This window comes from Lacerta agilis, chromosome 3 (assembly GCF_009819535.1).
Source record: "Lacerta agilis isolate rLacAgi1 chromosome 3, rLacAgi1.pri, whole genome shotgun sequence".
Taxonomy (NCBI): domain Eukaryota; kingdom Metazoa; phylum Chordata; class Lepidosauria; order Squamata; family Lacertidae; genus Lacerta; species Lacerta agilis.
In genome coordinates this window covers 12,588,884-12,607,737 of record NC_046314.1, presented here as the reverse complement: position 1 = coordinate 12,607,737, position 18,854 = coordinate 12,588,884, and the positions used below count along the sequence as shown (strand labels likewise).

Genomic DNA, 18,854 nt, shown 5'->3' with positions numbered 1-18,854 from the left:
TTATGTCTTGCATGGTGATTTGCACCAGCACACAGATTTTTTCTGTGGAACCTGAAGGGCAAGCAAGACAAATGGTTTCATATATTGTTGTTGTAAACTGTCTTGGAGGAAATTTATTTTGCAGGCCGGCATAGAAATACCTTAAGTAAAAGAGTGTCCTATCCCGGACGATCCTTCTTTGAAAAGTGGGATGTATAGTATCTGTTCTCCTTTTTCTCCCCCATACCCTTCAACATTTCTCCGATGAAAATAGGGACGTCCTAAGGGAAAGCGGGACATATCGGAAACTGGGGCGGCTTCTGTAAATCTGGGGCTGTCCGTGGAAAATAGAGACACTTTGGGGCACTGCTCTCCCCCCCCCACTGCCCTGCTTCTCGAAACAGAGGTTGTCTCGGTGGTGGGTTACATTTAAAAAGCCCTGGGTTCAGGTCCTGCTCCTGACACCTCGTCCTATTGAAAGGTTCTCAGCTAGCCAAGCTGGGAAAGATCTTGGCTTTGCGATGCTGGAAAGCCAGCACAGTCTTACGGAGCAGAAAACGCAGTGAACGAGAACAACAGCCCGAGTCCTTCTGTGTCATGGGGGGGGGGACTTGACTTCATGGGCATTCCTCATTTTGTTTAATATTTTGGATACTGCCCTGCTGCCCACCTTAATTATACCTAAGCAGCGTTGCCAGCCAGCATGGATGTTTTCTCCCTCTTATCTTCTCCCTCCTCCCTTAGTCTACAGAGGCAGCTCTTGGCTGTTTTACGATAGATTTTCGGTCTGCAATCAAGCAGGTTGTAAGGTGCTGTCAGATCATTGAAGTCTCGAGGCCGGGCTAGCAAGCGAAATACCACAGATACGTACCAGGTCCCAGGCGCGTGTGAAATATTAGGGTTTTTGCTGATCTGTCGCGTAGCTGTTTCGGGTTTTCTTGAAAAGTCTGGGAGTCTGTCCCAGAACCAGAGAGTCCTTGAAGGAGATGCCAGTGGGAATCTTTGCTTCCTTGCCCAGAGCGACGTAAAGAATTTTGAGCCCCGGCTACTACGGCTAAAGGGGGGAGGGGGGCGTAATTTAACACGGCGGCTTGATTTCGCAGAGGGGGGGGGGCAGAGAAAACCTGAAAACCAGGTGAACTTCTGAAAATGGAGTGTCAATGTCACCGCTTGGCTCAGAAGGGAAAGTGTTTCCAGCTTATACCTGCCTGGCAGGAAATCTCCAGCATGAATCTGCCCAGAGCAAATAGGGTTTTGCAACACTTCTACTGTAGTTGGCCTGAGGGCGTTTATAAGTCAGATGTGAAAGGATATCTTGCAGATGGGTGAATAATCGGAACAAAGTTCAGGGCATTAGCAAGCAGGGAGTTTTGCATAGTACAGCCTCTCCTACCTTTTGCCTTCCTCTGGTTGTGAAGAAGCCATTTCTCTCCTGGGCTTTGCATCGGTGCTCCGGCTTGAAGGTTTTACGGCGATCATTTCCACAAGGGGCCATATTCCTTTTGCTGTATTCCTTTGGATTTGGGAGAAGTCTGGATCCCTCTGTCAGGGCGTCTGCTTGGCATCTCAGTATTGCTGGGCAATAAATTCGTGCCTCTTGTTACGAATGCTTTAGGATGCGTACAACACGGGTTACGAATGCGCCGAACCCGGAAATAATGGAACGCGTTACTTCCGGGTTCGACAATTCACGCATGCGCAGACGCATCAAATGATGGCATGCGCAGAAGCACCGAATCGCGTCGCGCACATGTGCAGACGCGGCGCTTCAGGTTACGCACGTCACGGGTTACGAACGGGGCTCCGGAACAGATCCCGTTCATAACCAGAGGTACCACTGTACAGTGGTGCCCTGCTAGACGAATGCCTCGCTAGACGAAAAACTCGCTAGACGAACGGTATTCGTCTAGCGGAAGCTGCCCCGCAAGACGAAAAAGTCAATGGGGCTGCTTCGCAAGAGGAAAATTTTTCATCTTTTTTTTTGTTTAGCGGAGCGCGGCTGTCATTGCCGCTTCGCTAGACGAAAAAACCGCTAGACGAAAAGATTCGCAGAACGAATTATTTTCGTCTAGCGGGGCACCACTGTATCTGGTTTTTGACATTGCGATATATCACCAGCCAAACACAACAATATATTGTGATGTCTGAAATAAGGATGGAGTTATGTAGAGGGACTGAGTGGCTGACTTCACGTTTTCCCCCACGTTGTGATTTTTGTATGGCGCACACAGTATATTGCCAGGTCAAAAATTATGAAACCGATATCACGATATGGACTTCAGTCTGGTTTTGGACAATATATCGCCCACCCCTATATGAGAGAGCCACAACCAGTCTCTGTGGATACAGTTCAGGGCTAAATAGACTTGTGAAACATGGACCACTTATAAATGTCATCTCCAACTCCTTAAAAGACACCATAATCAATGGTGTCTCCAAAATATTTTACACATCACTTGGGAAGATTGGCAAACCAATGCCAGTGTACGAGAAGAAGCAAAGATCGCCAGTGTCGAAGCAATGATTCTTCAACATCAACATCGTTGGACTGGTCATGTTTGGATGCCTGATTATCGTCTTCCAAAGCAACTACTCTATTCCAAACTCAAGAATGGAAAGCATAATGCTGGTGGTCAACAAAAGAGGTTTAAAGACTCTCTCAAGGCAAATCTTTAAAAAGTAGTATAAACACCGACAACTGGGAAACACTAGCCTGCGAGTGCTCCAATTGGAGAACAGCCTTTAGCAAAGGTGTCATGGGCTTTGAAGACAATCGAACTCAGGACGAAAGGGAGAAACATGCTAAGAGGAAGGCACGCTTGGCAAATCCACACCGTGATCAACTCCTGCCTGGAAACCTATGTCCCCACTGTGGAAAGACGTGTGGATCCAGAATTGGCCTCCGCAGTCACTTACGGACTCACTGTTAAAACTGTGTTCATGGAAGACAATCTTACTTGGCTACAAGCAATTGCCAAAGAAGAAGATGATAAGGGCAGCTTCCCATGTGCTTATGGCTTCAGTCTGTGTGTGTGCATCATGGGAATCGGCATAGCTAGTAAAAGGGAAAAAAAGGAAGTATGTTTAAAAAGATGAAACGTTTAATATCCTCCACTCATTAGATTGTTATGCCTTCAGGCAGGGCCTGCATCTTACTTTGATAGTGGTGCCTAAATCTTCAAGACAGTTGATAATGTGGAGTTTAAATATTAATAAGTGCTATCCCACAGTCAGATTAATCTTGTGTAAATAGTCCTCATAGTGGTTTTGGCGATGTTGGGTGAATGAGGCGCTGCTGTGTGCAGAAACCATGCAAGGTGTGTGCATGTGTGTGCTTGTTGCACAGGGTTGTGTATACCCATTTTGTGTACAAGAAAACCTACATACAGTCGTACCTTGGAAGTCAAACGGAATCCGTTTCCGGAAGTCCATTCGCATTCCATAACGTTCGGAAACCAAAACGTGGCTTCTGATTGGCTGCAGGAAGCTCCTGCAGCCAACCAGAAACCACAGAGGCCCCGTCAGATGTTTGGGTTCCAAAGAACGTTCGCAAACCGGAACATTCGCAAACCCAAAATGTCTGAGTACCAAGGCATTTGGGATCCAAGGTACGACTGTACTGGCATCCATGGGGGGCATAGCTGTCAAGTTTTGGATTTGAAAATAAGGGATCAGCAGTCTCACCTATCCCGGGGACAGTCACATGTCAGTGGTGGGAGGAGTTAGAAGCAAAAGTGGGCGGAGCATCAATGTAAACTCCAAGCGGCCTCGGGCTCGGAGCGGAGCAAATAGGAGAGCAGCCATGTGCTCTGCACGATGCAGCCCCATCGTTTTCTTGTCTGATCCCATCAAAACAGGACAGGAAGCAGCAGCTGCTCTAAGGCAGCCAGGCTCCGCCCACCAGCTAACCCTATTGGCCGGCTGAGGGGCTCGGTGGCAACGGATAGGGGCTGATGCAGGGGGAGGAATACACCCCCTGTAAGCACAGGAAACGGCTCCCACTTGCTTTGAGGGTTGAGGCTTTTCTCTCCAAGTAGGCGAGGTCTTCCCACCCAGTCCCTGGCCAGCAGGGGAGGAGCTGCTTCCATTAAAAACGGGAAATTTAAGGGAAATAAAAAATAAGGGAGAGCAGTGGGAAACTGCTTGAAATAAGGGAGAATCCCGGGGAAAACGGGATACTTGACAGCACTGATGGGGGGACATGTGGGTGAAGCAGCCCTGAGCTTTGAAGGAAAGCCATCTCTCCAGGCTTCTCTGCTCAGCGGTGAAGCACTTTGGTGGGGATATTTCTGTGTCTCCTGGCTTAACCTCGCTGACTCTTCCTCCCTTTGAGGGGGGGGGTCCATTCGTATGAAAAGGAGTGCCGCAATAGAGACCCGCAGGCTGCTCTTTCCCTTCTGATTTCTGTTTTCTTTCTCCCTTAAGACGCCGATAGCATCATCGAAAAGGCATCTCACTCTGGGATGATCAACCCGAGCCGCCAGTGGCAGATATTGAAGCAGAACGCAGGTGTGGCTCACTTCGAATACCAGATCCGGGTCACTTGCGACGAGCACTACTACGGCTTTGGCTGCAACAAGTTTTGCCGGCCGAGAGATGACTTTTTTGGGCACTACACCTGCGATCAGAACGGCAACAAAACATGCTTGGAAGGCTGGATGGGTCTGGACTGTGACAAAGGTTTGTGATGCCCGTGTTAACGGTTCCCTGGGTGTTGTGTGGCTCTAGAAGTCAGGGAGCACCAGAGATAATTTCCGTTCCCTTTAATTTCAGGCAAGCTAAGGGCAAACAGGTCAGCTACTTAACCGAGAGTCTCGCACCATCCCAAGCAAAGTTGGAGGGTTCTTATGCCTCGTTTAACGATGCGCGGTAATGGGTCTTGTAACCTCAATTTAGTTCAGTGTTTCTCAGATTTGGGTCTCCAGCTTTTGTTGGACTACAGCTCCCATCATTCCTACCTAGCAGAAACCAGTTGTCAGGGATGATGGGGATTGTAGTCCAAAAACAACAGAAGACTCAAGTTTGGGGAATACTGATTTTGTGGCTCAATATAACAGAGGTTTTTTGAATGGTGGAGACTGAGCTGGAAGTATTCAGGAACACAGGAATCCCGTCTTCTACCGAGACAGGCAATTGGTCCATGTAGCTTAGTAGTCATCTTCTACCTGCTGCCGGTCAAAATTGAAAATGAGATGCAGGTTGGCCAATGGCCTCAAGTAAGAATGGAGGCCCAGCCGAAGAACTCCCATCATCCCTGGCCATGCAGCGGGGGCTGATGGGATCTGTAGTCCCAGCAGTATCCCATGGGCCACAGATTTCCCATCCCTGGTATAAGCCAGCTTCATAAGTCTACGCACATGACAGTAAATCAGATAGGTTTCATAGTATGAAGAAGCAAAGTTTCTTCTTTTCTGGTCGTGAAGCTTCAAGAGAAAGCTGCTTTTTAGGTTATGCGTCTGCATCCTAAATAATACTCAGCTGCAGGGCTGTGCCTTTTCACTTTCAAATGCAAACCGGCTTGCCATGATGAGAAGTAGCAGTGGATCTGCACAGAACATATTGCCTCTTTTGAAAGGGAACGGACTCTCTTCCTGAGAAAACGTGGAGACTTACAATATATATGTTGGAAAGAGAGTGCGTTGCATGCCACGGGAGGCTTTTGAAAGCGGCACTTAAATTTCTGCTCCTGGGATGGTGGGCCGAGTCTTTCTTTTGTCGCTGGCTGGAGTTGCTGTCATGAGACATAACCTACCTCAGTTTCTCTTCCAGTAGACTTGATCCAAGGGACCTGTTTAAACCCTTGGATTTGGTGGGATTACAGTACTAGCGGGAGATTAAAACGTTCCCACGAGGGGCGAGAGTCCAGGGAAAGGGTCTCTTGTGCTGTTCAAGGGGGGGGGGACACCTGAACCCACCCTTCTAATCCCCCACTTCTTCTCTCCACAGCCATCTGTCGTCAGGGCTGCAGCCCCAAACACGGTTCTTGCAAAATTCCCGGAGAGTGCAGGTAACCCAAACAAATCTTCCTTTGGCTAAGCGATCGTAACTTTTCAAATTAAACATGGGGCTGTCTAGCGGGGGGGGGGGAGGGAGGGAGCAGGAAGACACTCTACCCCTTCTCTCCGCTGCATTATGAAATGTTTAAGTGCGTGTTCTCCATTCCCGGCGTCAGTGAGGTAAACCGTTTCCCTCGCTCGAAATGCCCGGCGTCTATCTGTGTTGGGCACGGAGGCGAAAGGACGAATGGCATTTGTGGATGTTTCGCAATGAGCTGCGGCCCAAATTCTTCGCAAACTTATTTTTCCTGTGTGCAAAATCTGCTGATCGGGGCATTTTCCTCTACGGTGTGTTTAATTACATTGCTTGCTTTCATCCCTCCCTCCCTCCCGCCCTCCTCCTCCTCCCCATTTCCTCAACTTTGTCCCCCATCAATAGGCAAAAAGTTGAGCATTCTTTAGGATAGGATTAAGGTTCCTCTGGTCTTGGGAGCCAGACTTGGGAGTGATGAGAGGTTAATAGCTTGGATGGAATCTTGTCCGTAGATACCAATGAAGGCAGAGTCTTTAGCCGTAGCCTTTTGAAGTCTCTTCTGTTTTGGCCAGCAGACAAGGAGAAAGGGAGGGAGAGAGAAGCAGAGCTTGCATATAGCCAGACAGTATAAGGGATCCAGCTAGAAAGCCAAGAATCTCATTTGCATGTATTTCTAATAATCGCTTTTCACTTTCGTATCCAGGTAGGGTTTCAAGGGTGATGTTGGGGTTATGTAATCCTTGTTTGTATAAGGTCACTGCTTTATTTTTATTTTTTTAAGTCTAGCACAAACACCTGTCTCTTGCATAAGCATCAACTCTGTTAGCTCACGCAGCCTGCTATGGTGTCGCAGATCCCACGGGGTAGAATTGAATTCCCAGGGGGTCGGTTTTCCCACTTTGCACCACCCAAATATAAACTGGACCAAGCTTTCTCCAGTCCTTTGCGCCCAGTTCCGGCGTCTGCTTCTTCTCCTGCATCCTGCGACGCTGAGTTCCGCAGATCCACAGTGGTGGATCCACCCGGTGTCGTACGGTGAAAATAGAGTCGGTGGGTGTGGGAAGGAGGGGAGTTTTCCAGCCCTTGGAGCAATGCAGATCAGTAAATAATAATAAAAAAACAAGGTATCTACAGAGCTTATTGGAGAGACAGAGAGACCAATGAACAACAGCTGGCAGCTGGAGCACATAGCTCCTAGAAGGAGATGCGCCGTAAATGTTAGGGACCGGGTGCAAGAGGGAACAGTGCCCCCCAAGTGCTCTGACCGGAGAGGGGAAATCTACAGCAGCTGTGAGCATGCTACCCACCTTGGCAGTTGTGGTGGAAAACTTATGTCAGAGGTTTTCAACCTTTTTTTGAGTCCAGAGCTCCCTTGACCAACTGCATTCTTTCTGCGGCACCCCTGTGGGGCTGAAGGAGCCCGGTTACGTCACCCCTTGCCTGCAGAGCTGGCAGCCTCTCGCCCTTTTTTGAACACCCTCCCTTGTGGAGTGTTCCCTCAGTCTCCTCACCCTTCCCCTCTCCTTGGGAGTCCTCCGGGCAGCTGCTGCCACCACCCCACGTCTCTGAACTGCCCCACCTGTCCCGAAGAGCGGTGCCTCCTCACACTGCCCCACAGGGGCCAGGGAAACACACCCCCACCCGGCCAGCCCCAGAGGCACCATTCACCTGGGGAGCTTGTAGCCAGGGCTGCTGCAACAAACAGCCATGCAGAGACACGGGGCGGGCATCAGAGGAGGGAGGGAAGAAAAGAAGGACAGAGGCCAGGGTTGCCCGCAGCCCCCCCCCCCGACCATCATTCACGGCACCCCAGGGTTGGAAGCCACTGTGTTATGTGCCTTGGTCGTGCATGCTGCTGCAGGCTACGATTCTGCCCGGAAGAAATGCTCATGAAGTCTGTGCAGTATTTGGGGTGTCCGAGCACTTGCCTGCATGGACGAGGGGGTGTTCCCCCCGTGACGCTGCCGCTCCCTGTGGCCGGATGTTTCGAGCAATGGCTTAGACGAGATGCAGTATTTGCATATAGCAAAGGGGGGGGGTCGGGGAGAGACATCGTTGCGGCAATCATGTGCCGCAGCACCTGTGTCCCCCATCCCTGGGGTTGTGGTTGTGCCACAGGGTCACAGCTTGGTGGCACAGCATCTCCTTGGTCTTGGGTTCATTCCCCAGCTTCTCCAGGTATTTCTGGGAGAACGATTCCCGGTCTAAACTTCCGGAGAGCTTCTGTAAGTCAGGGTAGACTGTGACCCAAGCCCACCCAGAATTGGCTGTGTCACAGGGGGTTGGACTTACATGACCCTCCCCCCCCTACAATTCTATGAGCTAACTGGAGCGATGCTCTGACTTGTGTATATGTTCGAATATGGAGTTTGGTGTTGGTTGGTTGTCTGCAGTCCTAAGAGGACTAATGAGTCCTTGGGTCCAAGGCAGGGAAGTATTACCAACGTTCCTAAGTTTTTGTGTGTGTGTGTGTGTGTTTTGTGCAAAAAGCCTTTCCCCCATAGTTCCCAGCCCATCCCGGTAGCATTCACTCCTTTGAGTGTGCCTCACCTGAAGCCAGATTGCCGTAGCCCCATGCCCTACCACCAAAATTACGGTCTTCGCATGGGTTCCTACACCGGTGGCAATGCATACAGATTTTTGATCTCCCTCTCTCAGCTGGAGGAAGATCAGGCCATTTTCGTACGCTGGTTCTGGGGCTGGCAAAAAGCTGGCTTGTCGAGGGTTTCCCATAGCACCTGGAGGCGGCCTCCCTGTCTTGTGCCACACTCGGACGGCTGTGCCCCGTTTCTGTTGCTCCCCTGGCATATCTCTGCTGCGTTTGTGGCACTCTGCCCAAATCCAAATGGCACCCCAGGCGACGGCTCAAGTTACGTGCTTTGAAACGGAGCATGTTTGGGGGCACGCATGTTGTGTGCGCAACTCGAGCACGCCAAAGGAGATGGGATCCGCTTGAACCCTTACGGCGTGCCGTTCCAAAATGGATTGGCTGGGCCTCTTGAGAACATACATGACTCACTCCTAGATAAGGGCGATGTAAAAATCTGACCAGCCCTGATAACATAAGAGAGGCTTGTGTGTGTGTGTGTTGTGTGTTTCGGTTGGGCTGCAGTGTTTTGTTCTCCCCCATTTTTGTCTGGGCCGGAGACCAGCTTGCTGCATGAGCCGGAGCCAGAGCTCCCAGAGATTTGTGCTTCTGTCATCCATCTGAAAGTGCCTTATGGGGTTTGCCCACATTCCTCGCTAGCCAGAACAACAGGCTTTGTTTCTAGAGTTCAAGCCTTCCTCTGTCTCTCACCTCCCACTTGCTGCCCAGACATGCTCTAGTGCCCTTATTTACTTAAGGTGCAATTTTCCCACACTTCCTTTGCAAAGTTCTCCAGCGATGTTGCTGTCCTTCCTGATACCCCAGCCTCAATTATATTCTTGGACTCGGAGAGAAACAAGATTATAACTCTTTTTCCATTAAGTTTGGGGCGGGGGGGGGAGGACGGGGGAGTTCAGGGAATGAGTCACAGTCTCTTTAATGTTGCGATCGTTTTAAAAATAAGAATTTTCAAAACTGGCTAGAGCTGCTCCTCTTAAGATCTGAAACAAGAACGCATAGAAGAGTCTGACTCCCTCCCAACCCCTGCCCCAAATTTCGTTTTGGAAGCAACTCGCAGCAGCAGAAGACGGTCTGGTAAAGAAAAATGAAGCCCTGTATGTGAGCCAGGCTTCTCCGCATGAGAATGAGATTGTGTTATGTTGTTAACGCAGACAAGACTTAATAAATGCTTCGGGCTAAAATTAGCACCGCTTTGGGGTTTGTTTGTTTTTTTTTGCTTTCTTTCTTAAATTGGCTGGTGTTTGCTTCTTTGGAATGGATCTATCAAGATGGGCTGTGCCTAGCATTTAAAAGAAGAATTTCGGGGGGGGGGTTGGTTGGAGACCCTGTAAGGCAGTGGTGTCCAAACTTTTTTTCAAAGAGGGCGCTAGATTTGATGAAGTGAACATGCGTGAGGGCTGGCCAAAGTTGTAGGGCTTTTTTTAGGATTGAAGTCGTTGGTGGACTTATTCTTTTTTTGGGGGGGGGAATGGCGGTAGAGCGAGCAGCATGGCGAGCTGCTGCAGGACCCTGCAGAAAGGCGGGAGAGTGAGCCGTACGCCCAGGCGCACAGCGGTCACAATAGAGAGCCGCACACAGGGTGCCTGCGTGAGCCGGCCAGGGTGCCTGCAGCTCTCCATCAATGCATTGGCTCCTGGGCAAAACAAGCCGAACAGCAGGACTTCGGGGGCCGCAACAGATTCATTTCACAAAATTTCTTAGTGGGGCCAGATTAAATGGACCAGGGGCCGGATTTGGGCCCCGGACCGGACATTGGACATGCCTGCTGTAAAGAAATTATTGCTCCTCCATCTCTGAGCATAGCTGTCAACTTTGCCTTTTTTTGCGGGAAATTCCCTTATTCCAGCGCCGTTTCCCAATGCAAAAAAAAAAAGGGGGAAGGTTGACAGCTGTCTCTCTGAGCAGGCTACTGACTCTCTGCTTGTCCACACTCCTGTTTAATGCTTGCGGAGTTCAGTGGAAGTTTGCCAGGCTTAGAAAAGAATCTGTAATTTTTGTATTCTTCATGGCTTCCATATCAAAAAAGGTGTGTGTGTGGGGGGGGGTCATTCCCCTTTGCTCTGTATTGCTCACAGAGAAGACTCTGCCAATAGATATATTTTAATATTTCTCTTTTATTGAATATATCCAGAGGCTTTGAATTGCTTGCTTTCTCTCTCTCTCTCGCTCTCTCCCCCTCCCCTGTTCTGTAAAATTAATTAGGGGAGTGGCTTGCTGTCTGAGGTTTTTAGATGGAGAGTTAGATTTGGAAAGATCCCTATCGCTTTTCCCATGACAAGGATTTGCCGGGCAGAGTCTTTGAAAACTGAAAGCCCAACTGGCTTGGATGGAAAGGTTTATTTTAATAAGTTAGGGCCAGCTTAGCGAGTAATTGTCGGTGATCGCTTCTTCCCAGGTCCCAGTAATGAAGTGAACTTTGCAGTTAACCCACAATTTCATGCTTTCAACCTTTCTTGCCTATTCCCCCACCCCACCCTCCCCTAAATATTCTTAGCTTCAATTGAAAATGGCAGTGTCTCAGTGTGGAATGCATTTAAACTGGAGATTTTCCTTAGTGCCCTGTGTTTGCATTCGAGGAGGGGAGCTTTTCGGATAGCAGATTACTTCCCTTGCTTTGTTACACCAGCCTGGCTTCTTGAGCTTAAAGTAATAACGTTCAGAACATAAACACAGGCACTTGAGCCAAACTTTGGATAAAAAAATTGCTTTGGATCTGGGTTCGCTAGGTTGAAATTAACTGGTGGCGAAAAAATGTCACATGAATACATATATGTATATGTGTATATGTATATACATGTATACACACACACACACACACACACACACACACACACACACACACACATATAGTCTTTAAGCAAATAAGTGATTTATTATGTATGCAGCTATATGTTATCAAAGTGGAAACATCAGTGGACTTTTAACTATCTTCTGACTGCTTCCAGATTAATATCTCTCTTGAAAGAAGCTGTTTCCTGCCCTGCTAATTCGAACATGTGATTCCCCCCCACTCCCCCCCCAAAACCCCCAAGCAAACTGAGTTGCGGTCCAAGAGGAAATTCTCTAGTAACTTTGCTGTTCTATTTTGGTTGGTTTGTTTTTCTTTCTCCCCAAGTATCCTTAAGCCCTTGTATTCATGAGCATCCTTGGGAGAATCCTTGTTCTTCCTGACTCTCCCCCCCCCCCGCTCCCCGCCCCTGTTTTATTAATTCATTTGTCAAACCCCAGGGATTGATCTATAGCGTGCCTGCACCCATTCTCCCTTCACTCCCATTTGTGTGAATTTCAGAACAGTATTGTCTTCCATGGCACCACACTGGGGCTCCCAGAACAGTTATTCTTTTCCGAGAATAGGCTGCGTCTTGAGAGACCTTGGAGGGGAAACAAAAAAACTTGGTTTGTTTACAAGAAACCACCAAATACCCCCCCCCTTTTTTTGAGCAGGGAGTGGGGGAGGCTTCTCTTTAAATTTTAAAATAAAAATCAGGATTTGTACATGGATGCTACCAGCCCAGAGATGGAAAGAAGATAAAGTCCCTACCAGAGAAGAATGGCTAATTAAACTGTTGGATTATGCCAAAATTACAAAACTGACCGGAAAGCTCAGGAACCAAGAAGACCAAAGCTTTTAACAAAGAATGGGGGATGGGAGGAATTGTAATTTATCTTGGAGACCACTGTAAGCAGATGAAAACATCGGGCAGGGTTGCAATAAACGCATGCAAGTACTATGGAGACGGTGGAGTCATATAAAATAGAGATTGTTGGGGAAATAATGCAGCAGAAATGGTTTAAAAATAGGAACCACGGAAGGGAGGTGGGAAGTCCAGAGATTTGGAGGAATCTGTAAATGTGGGTGTGGATGGTTGTACAGTGGTACCTCTGGTTACGTACTTAATTCATTCCGGAGGTCTGTTCTTAACCTGAAACTGTTCTTAACCTGAAGCACCACTTTAGCTAATGGGGCCTCCCGCTGCCGCTGTGCCGCCAGAGCACGATTTCTGTTCTTATCCTGAAGCAAAGTGTGGTGTAGTGGTTAAGAGCGGTGGACTTGTAATCTGGGGAACCGGGTTCGCGTCTCCGCTCCTCTACATGCAGCTGCTGGGTGACCTTGGGCTAGTCACACTTCTCTGAAGTCTCTCAGCCCCACTCACCTCACAGAGTGTTTGTTGTGGGGGAGGAAGGGAAAGGAGATTTTTAGCTGCTTTGAGACTCCTTCGGGTAGTGATAAAGCGGGATATCAAATCCAAACTCTTCTTCTTCTTCTTAACCTGAAGCGTTATTTCTGGGTTAGCGGAGCCTGTAACCTGAAGCGTATGTAACCCGAGGTACCACTGTATTGTTATAATTTTATACTTGTAAAATCAAATAACCCCCCCCCCCCAAATAAATAAATAAGGATTTGTAGGCCCTGTTTCTTTCTTTCCGAGCGACTAATTCCCCTCTCCCCTTTCTCTCTTTGAAGGTGTCAGTACGGTTGGCAAGGTCAGTACTGTGACAAGTGCATTCCTCACCCGGGCTGTGTTCATGGAACTTGCAACGAACCGTGGCAGTGTCTCTGCGAAACCAACTGGGGTGGCCAGTTCTGCAATAAAGGTACACTCGAGGCGGCTTTGAAATGCTAGTTAAACATGATGGAGGTTGGGGCGGCGGAGGGGGGTGGGAGCTGCGGGTCAAGGATGCACCGCCGGGGGGGCATCCTCTCCTTTTGTAACGCCGGCCTCTGGCTCGGTTGTGGGGCGGCGGTCGAAGCGCTCCGCAAAGCCCCACCCCGAAAGGCAGCTCCTTTTTCATTTTCCCGGACGGTTCCTTTCAGATCTCAACTATTGCGGGACTCACCCGCCTTGCTTGAACGGGGGAACGTGCAGCAACACCGGACCCGACAAGTACCAGTGCTCCTGCCCAGAGGGTTACTCGGGACAGAACTGTGAAATCGGTAAGGGTCTCGATCGGTTTGACGGCTTTTGGGGGCTGCGCTCCCTGGGCTGTGCTGGAGAGAGATGGCCAGGAGAGAGCGAGAATTGGGAAGCGAGCAGTAACAAGGACGTCCTTGGGGGCTGAATTGTTGCATCGGACCAAGTGCGTTTTGGAGAGAGGGTGAATAGGTTGGAACAAAATAGAAAATTCTTTTCCAGTAGCACCTTAGAGACCAACTGTGTTTGTTCTTGGTATGAGCTTTCGTGTGCATGCACACTTCTTCAGATACATGCACACATGCATGCACACGAAAGCTCATACCAAGAAGAAACACAGTTGGTCTCTAAGGTGCTACTGGAAAGAATTTTCTATTTTGTTTCGACTATGGCAGACCAACACGGCTACCCACCTGTTAATAGGTTGGAGTTACAGCTGGCACACATAGTTCTGCCACTGAGCTGTGGTCCTCCCCGAGTCCAGGCCCTCGGATGTGTCTTTGGGTCTGCCAACGATATCTGGCATGTACGAGTTTACTTTGCCAGAGAAAGGTTTGCATTGTGACTCATGGGCATCCCCAATGTGTCCTGCCCTGGATATGTTTTATCTCTGTCTGGTAGGGGATAATACAGTCGCCGTGAGATCCGGCAGCTCTGCCTTAAGCAGGTATGAGCTGCTTGCTGGAAAGGGAAACAGTGGGCCTGCAGATGGCTTAGCCTTCAAATTGATGCTTTTCCCATCTAAATCTAGCCGTTGTCGGGTGTTTTAGGCACTGTGTTCCTCACCAGCTCAGTGCCCAAGAGATGGAGGAGACAGGGAAAGTAGGACAGGTGGATTTTTTTTAAAAAAAATGAGGGTTGTCCATGTCACTGGCATTGGCCAAGCTGAAGAGGATTCTGTTCTTGCTGCAGCGGAACATGCCTGCCTCTCGGATCCTTGCCACAACGGAGGAAGCTGCCACGAAACTTCGACGGGATTTGAGTGTGTCTGTGCTCCAGGCTGGGGAGCACCAACCTGCACACTCAGTAAGTGGACAAGAGTTTCCCAGCTTAGCAGAAGCTTCGAACCTTGCCGGACCCAAACCGCCGTGCTGGCTTTTCTCGGGGCTTTCTAACGGCCCGATAAAATTCTGCCTGGGCTTGTAACACGCTGCAGCTTTCTGCTCTCTCCTTGAAATTCGCACGCTGGAGCTCCAGATCTTTGGCAATCCTAGTTCGCTACCCCGTATGTCTTGCCCCTCGAATCTGGAAATGTGAACGTCTGCAAATGGATATTTTATGTGGATTTCCTTGCCGGGCGGAAATTTGAGGGCAAGGGCAAAAATGGCTTGGCTGGCATCTTTTCTCTAAAAGCCGCGTTTCCCAAACTTGGGTCTCCAGCTGTTTTTGCACTTCAACTCCCATCATCCCCAGCTTAGCGGGAACAGTGGCCAGGGATGATGGGAATTGTAGTCCAAAAACAACGGAAGACCCAAGTTTGGGAAATACTGCTTTAAAGGCTGCTCAGTTGTGAAAGTGCTGTCTTATCTGTGCATGAACGCTTTTCAGATGATCAAAGCGTGTCTGCAAGGGGTAAGCATTGCCGGAGCTGCAACTGCAGGGGGGTTGGGGAGTAGCATGAAAACTGGGAGCCATGGTTTCATATTGGATAGGGCCAGGGAAACTTTTCCCCCTGCCCGAAGTACTGCAGGCCCTTGTGGTTAACCTCCTCGGAGTTGGAACATTGGAGGTGGCTCGCTCTTCTGCATCCTCTACAGCGTTCGTCTCACTTTTCCTGAATATAGCAATGGCTTTGGGTATGTGCCTTGTGTCTGCCAGCCTGGCTGCTTTTGATGGTGCTGAGCCTAGACTACCAGTACTAAAGCGAAATCTCTCTCGGCAGATATCGACGACTGCTCTCCAAACCCCTGCGGCCATGGAGGGACCTGCCAGGATCTGGTCGATGGGTTTAAATGTATTTGCCCGCCTCAGTGGACTGGCAAAACGTGTCAGATTGGTAAGTGTTGGACCGTAGATTCACGGGAGGGAAAATGAGGAATTGGAGAACTTGCTCCAGACACCTGTCGCTTCATGCTTCATGCCGAGGAACGTTTTGTGTCGGAATTGAATGGGGGTAACGTGGGGCTTGTGAGTGTTGGGGTCGTCTTTCCCTTTGAATAAGTTGGCCTCGCGGAAGTTCGTAAGAATCATAGAGGCGGAAGGGACCCTGCGGATCATCTGTTACAACCTCCTGCAATGCAGGAATATGCATTTGTTATGTTTTAAATATGAAATTTATTAAATTTTCCAATAAAACCAACAATACAACAATTTGTCTCTGATGGGGATCGAACCTGCGACCTTGACGTTATTCAGGCTCAGCCCGTGCTTTTGAAGCCGCTGGGGACGCTTCCACCGGGAGTGGAATAACTGGGATCTTTTAAAGAATGACAGTGATGTCCTTCCCTCTCTCTCCCTCTCAGCGCATGGGATTCTAATTGACATTATTAAGATTTGCCGTAAATGGTATAAAGGAGCTTATAGCTGCCTGTTCCAGCGTGCTTCAAATGTGTGATCTCGAGCGTATGACGCATGGGAGTCCCTGGGCTTCTTCTTGCCTTTCTGTGTCTAAATCACAGCAATCATCTCTATTGCTCTTAATAATAACCATGATTTTATTAAAAAAATTCCTTCCAGTAGCACCTTAGAGACCAACTAAGTTTGTTCTTGGTATGAGCTTTCGTGTGCATGCACACTTCTTCAGATACACTGAAACGGAAGTCACCAGACCCTTAAATATAGTGAGGGAGTGGGGAGGGGTATTACTCAGAAGGGTGGTGGGAATGGGTGATTTTATTATTTCTACCCCACCCATCTGACTGGGTTGCCCCAGCCACTTTGGGTAGCTCTCTGGAGAGCCACTGTGGTGTAGTGGTTAAGAGCGGTAGACTTGTAATCCGGGGAACCGGGTTTGTGTCCCTGCTCCTCCACATGCAGCTGCTGGGTGACCTTGGGCTAGTCACACTTCTCTGAAGTCTCTCAGCCCCACTCACCTCACAGAGTGTTTGTTGTGGGGGAGGAAGGGAAAGGAGAATGGTAGCCGCTTTGAGACTCCTTCGGTTAGTGATAAAGCGGGATATCAAATCCAAACTCTTCTTCTTTTTCTTCTTCTTCTTCTTCTTCTTCTTCTTCTTCTTCTTCTTCTTCTTCTTCTTCCTCTTCTTCTCCTCTTGTATGGGGACAATGGGCAAAAGTTTCTGTAGACCCTCCCACATTTTCTTTCCCTCATCCCGATTGTCCCCAAAGGAGCATTGTGCAGAGAACCCAGTGCATGAACCTGCTCTTTCCACGACTGCAGTTTCAGCCTCCCGTAAGCTGTTTCGGTGACTATGCTGGACTCGCCCCATGGCTTTGCTTCTCCATTCCCCCCCCCCCCAAAGCTGCTATAACAGGAGACACTGGCCGTATGTCATTGGAGGGGCTGCATAGCATAACACAACAAGAGTGTGTTTGTTGAGAGCTGGGTGCATGTGCAAAGAAACTTCTGAAGAACCTTAGCCAAATCTTGTACAAACCTTCTGATCAAAGACCATCTCCACAGCTACCCGCCATCAACTTTCAGACTGCAGAGTAATTTCTGCAGCGAGCCTTTGCCGTTCATGTGGGACCACGATCCACGAAGGCTTACGCCACAAATTTAGGTCACAGCTCACATTTAAGTCGCTCTCAAACTACAGTCATACCTTGGAAGTTGAACGGAATCCGCTCTGGAAGTCCGTTTGACTTCCAAAACCTTCGGAAACCAAAGTGTGGCTTCCGATCGGCTGCAGGAAGTTCCTGCAGCCAATCGGAAGCCCCATCGGGTTCCAAAGAACGTTCGGAAACCAGACTTCCGGGTTGGCGGGTTCCAAAGAACGTTCGTAAACCGGACTTCCGGGTTTGCGGTGTTCGGGAGCCAAAACATTTGACCTGCAAGGCGTTCAGGATCCAAGGTACGACTGTGCTTCCATGCCTTCCCCACCCAGAAGTATCCTGGGAGCTGTAGTTTAAGGGTGCTGGGAATTGTAGCTCTCCTAACAGCTCTCGGCACCCTTAACAAACTGCTGTTCTCGGGACTCTTTGGGGGAGCAGGGGGAAGCCCTGACTCTTGAAGTTGGTGCGAGAGCGCTTTGAACGTAGGGTGTGGATCTGAAATAAGTAGTTTTAAGATTCCACAAGGCTCTTTGCTGCAGCAGAGCTTATCCGCCCCAGAACTTATCTTTCCAGGATCTGCTGTGATGAGTGTTCCTATGACTCCTGCTGACATTTCTTCTTCTTAAGACAGGGTGTCCTTTTGCTGCCTCTCCCACCTCCCTCCCCCCCTCCACCTCCCTTTCAGCCTGGTGGGAAAGCGATTCTCATCCCTCTGTTCACATTAACTCTAGAGGAGAGGGAGAATTTGCAGCTGCATTCCGAGCTGTGGATGATCTCATGAAGAATGAGCTGTCTGCATTCTTCATCCAACAGTATTAATCCCAATGACTGGGGATGGTGCTCTGTCCTTTTGAAACTCTCCAACTCCCTCGCCTCCCTGTGTTTCTCTCCCCCACCCTCTCCCCCCCTTTTATCATTAAAAAAGTTGCTCTTAATTAAAGCCAAGGACTCCGTGATTGCCAACGCACCGTAATTGGGGAAATAAAACCTGAAAGGCCCCCTGTACTATTGCCTCTCCTCCATCGTTTTTTAAAGTCTTGCGAATCCACTTAAAAACGAGAAGGAACTGTTTTGTCTTTGAATGAACTGTGGAAACGAGAGTGCATGGTCTGTGCCGCTCCCTTTGACAGCACCCCCTCTTCTCTTCTCTTTTTTCAGATGCCAACGAATGCGAGGGCAAACCTTGCCTGAATGCCAATTCCTGCAGGAACTTGATTGGCAACTACTATTGCAACTGTGTCGCTGGCTGGACTGGCCAAAATTGCGATATAAGTAGGCATCTTTCCCCCTCCGTGTGCCGATACGTAATGGTTGCTGCATTTGTTGCTTGGGTTTCTGCGGGCGAGAGGTGACCTGTGTTCTGAGTTTTGAGGCTCAGCCGTTGGCATTAGCCTGCAAAGGCAAGGGTGGTGATTGGCAGCCGATGTTATTAGAAAGGGAGTAGCCCGTCTGGCATGAGTAAGAGGCCCTTTTCTCAAACCCATTAGTCCACGGCACCGGCTATATGCCAATAAGGTGGCTTGAAACAATGATGTGAAGTTTTCCGCTTAACTCCACTGTAAGAATGGCTCGGGGTTCCCACCCATTATCCCGGCCTTATCCGGAGGAAAGCATGCAGGAAGCTTGACAAAGGGGTTTATCTGGCATAGAGT

The 18,854-nt window shown here is 49.2% G+C and overlaps 1 protein-coding gene across 2 annotated transcripts in view; it reads left to right on the top strand.

Moving 5' to 3' along the window:
• The window catches only part of JAG1 (jagged canonical Notch ligand 1), a 71,088-nt gene that overhangs the window by 24,822 nt on the left and 27,412 nt on the right, over window positions 1-18,854 (top strand). Inside the window, exons 4-10 of one of the 2 annotated variants that reach the window (XM_033142863.1) lie at window positions 4,405-4,659; window positions 5,926-5,986; window positions 13,083-13,213; window positions 13,434-13,553; window positions 14,443-14,556; window positions 15,413-15,526; window positions 18,361-18,474. In XM_033142863.1, coding sequence (XP_032998754.1) covers window positions 4,405-4,659; window positions 5,926-5,986; window positions 13,083-13,213; window positions 13,434-13,553; window positions 14,443-14,556; window positions 15,413-15,526; window positions 18,361-18,474 — 909 coding nt within the window. The remainder of the gene's footprint in view (window positions 1-4,404; window positions 4,660-5,925; window positions 5,987-13,082; window positions 13,214-13,433; window positions 13,554-14,442; window positions 14,557-15,412; window positions 15,527-18,360; window positions 18,475-18,854) is intronic. The other variant, XM_033142865.1, reaches the window with a different exon arrangement.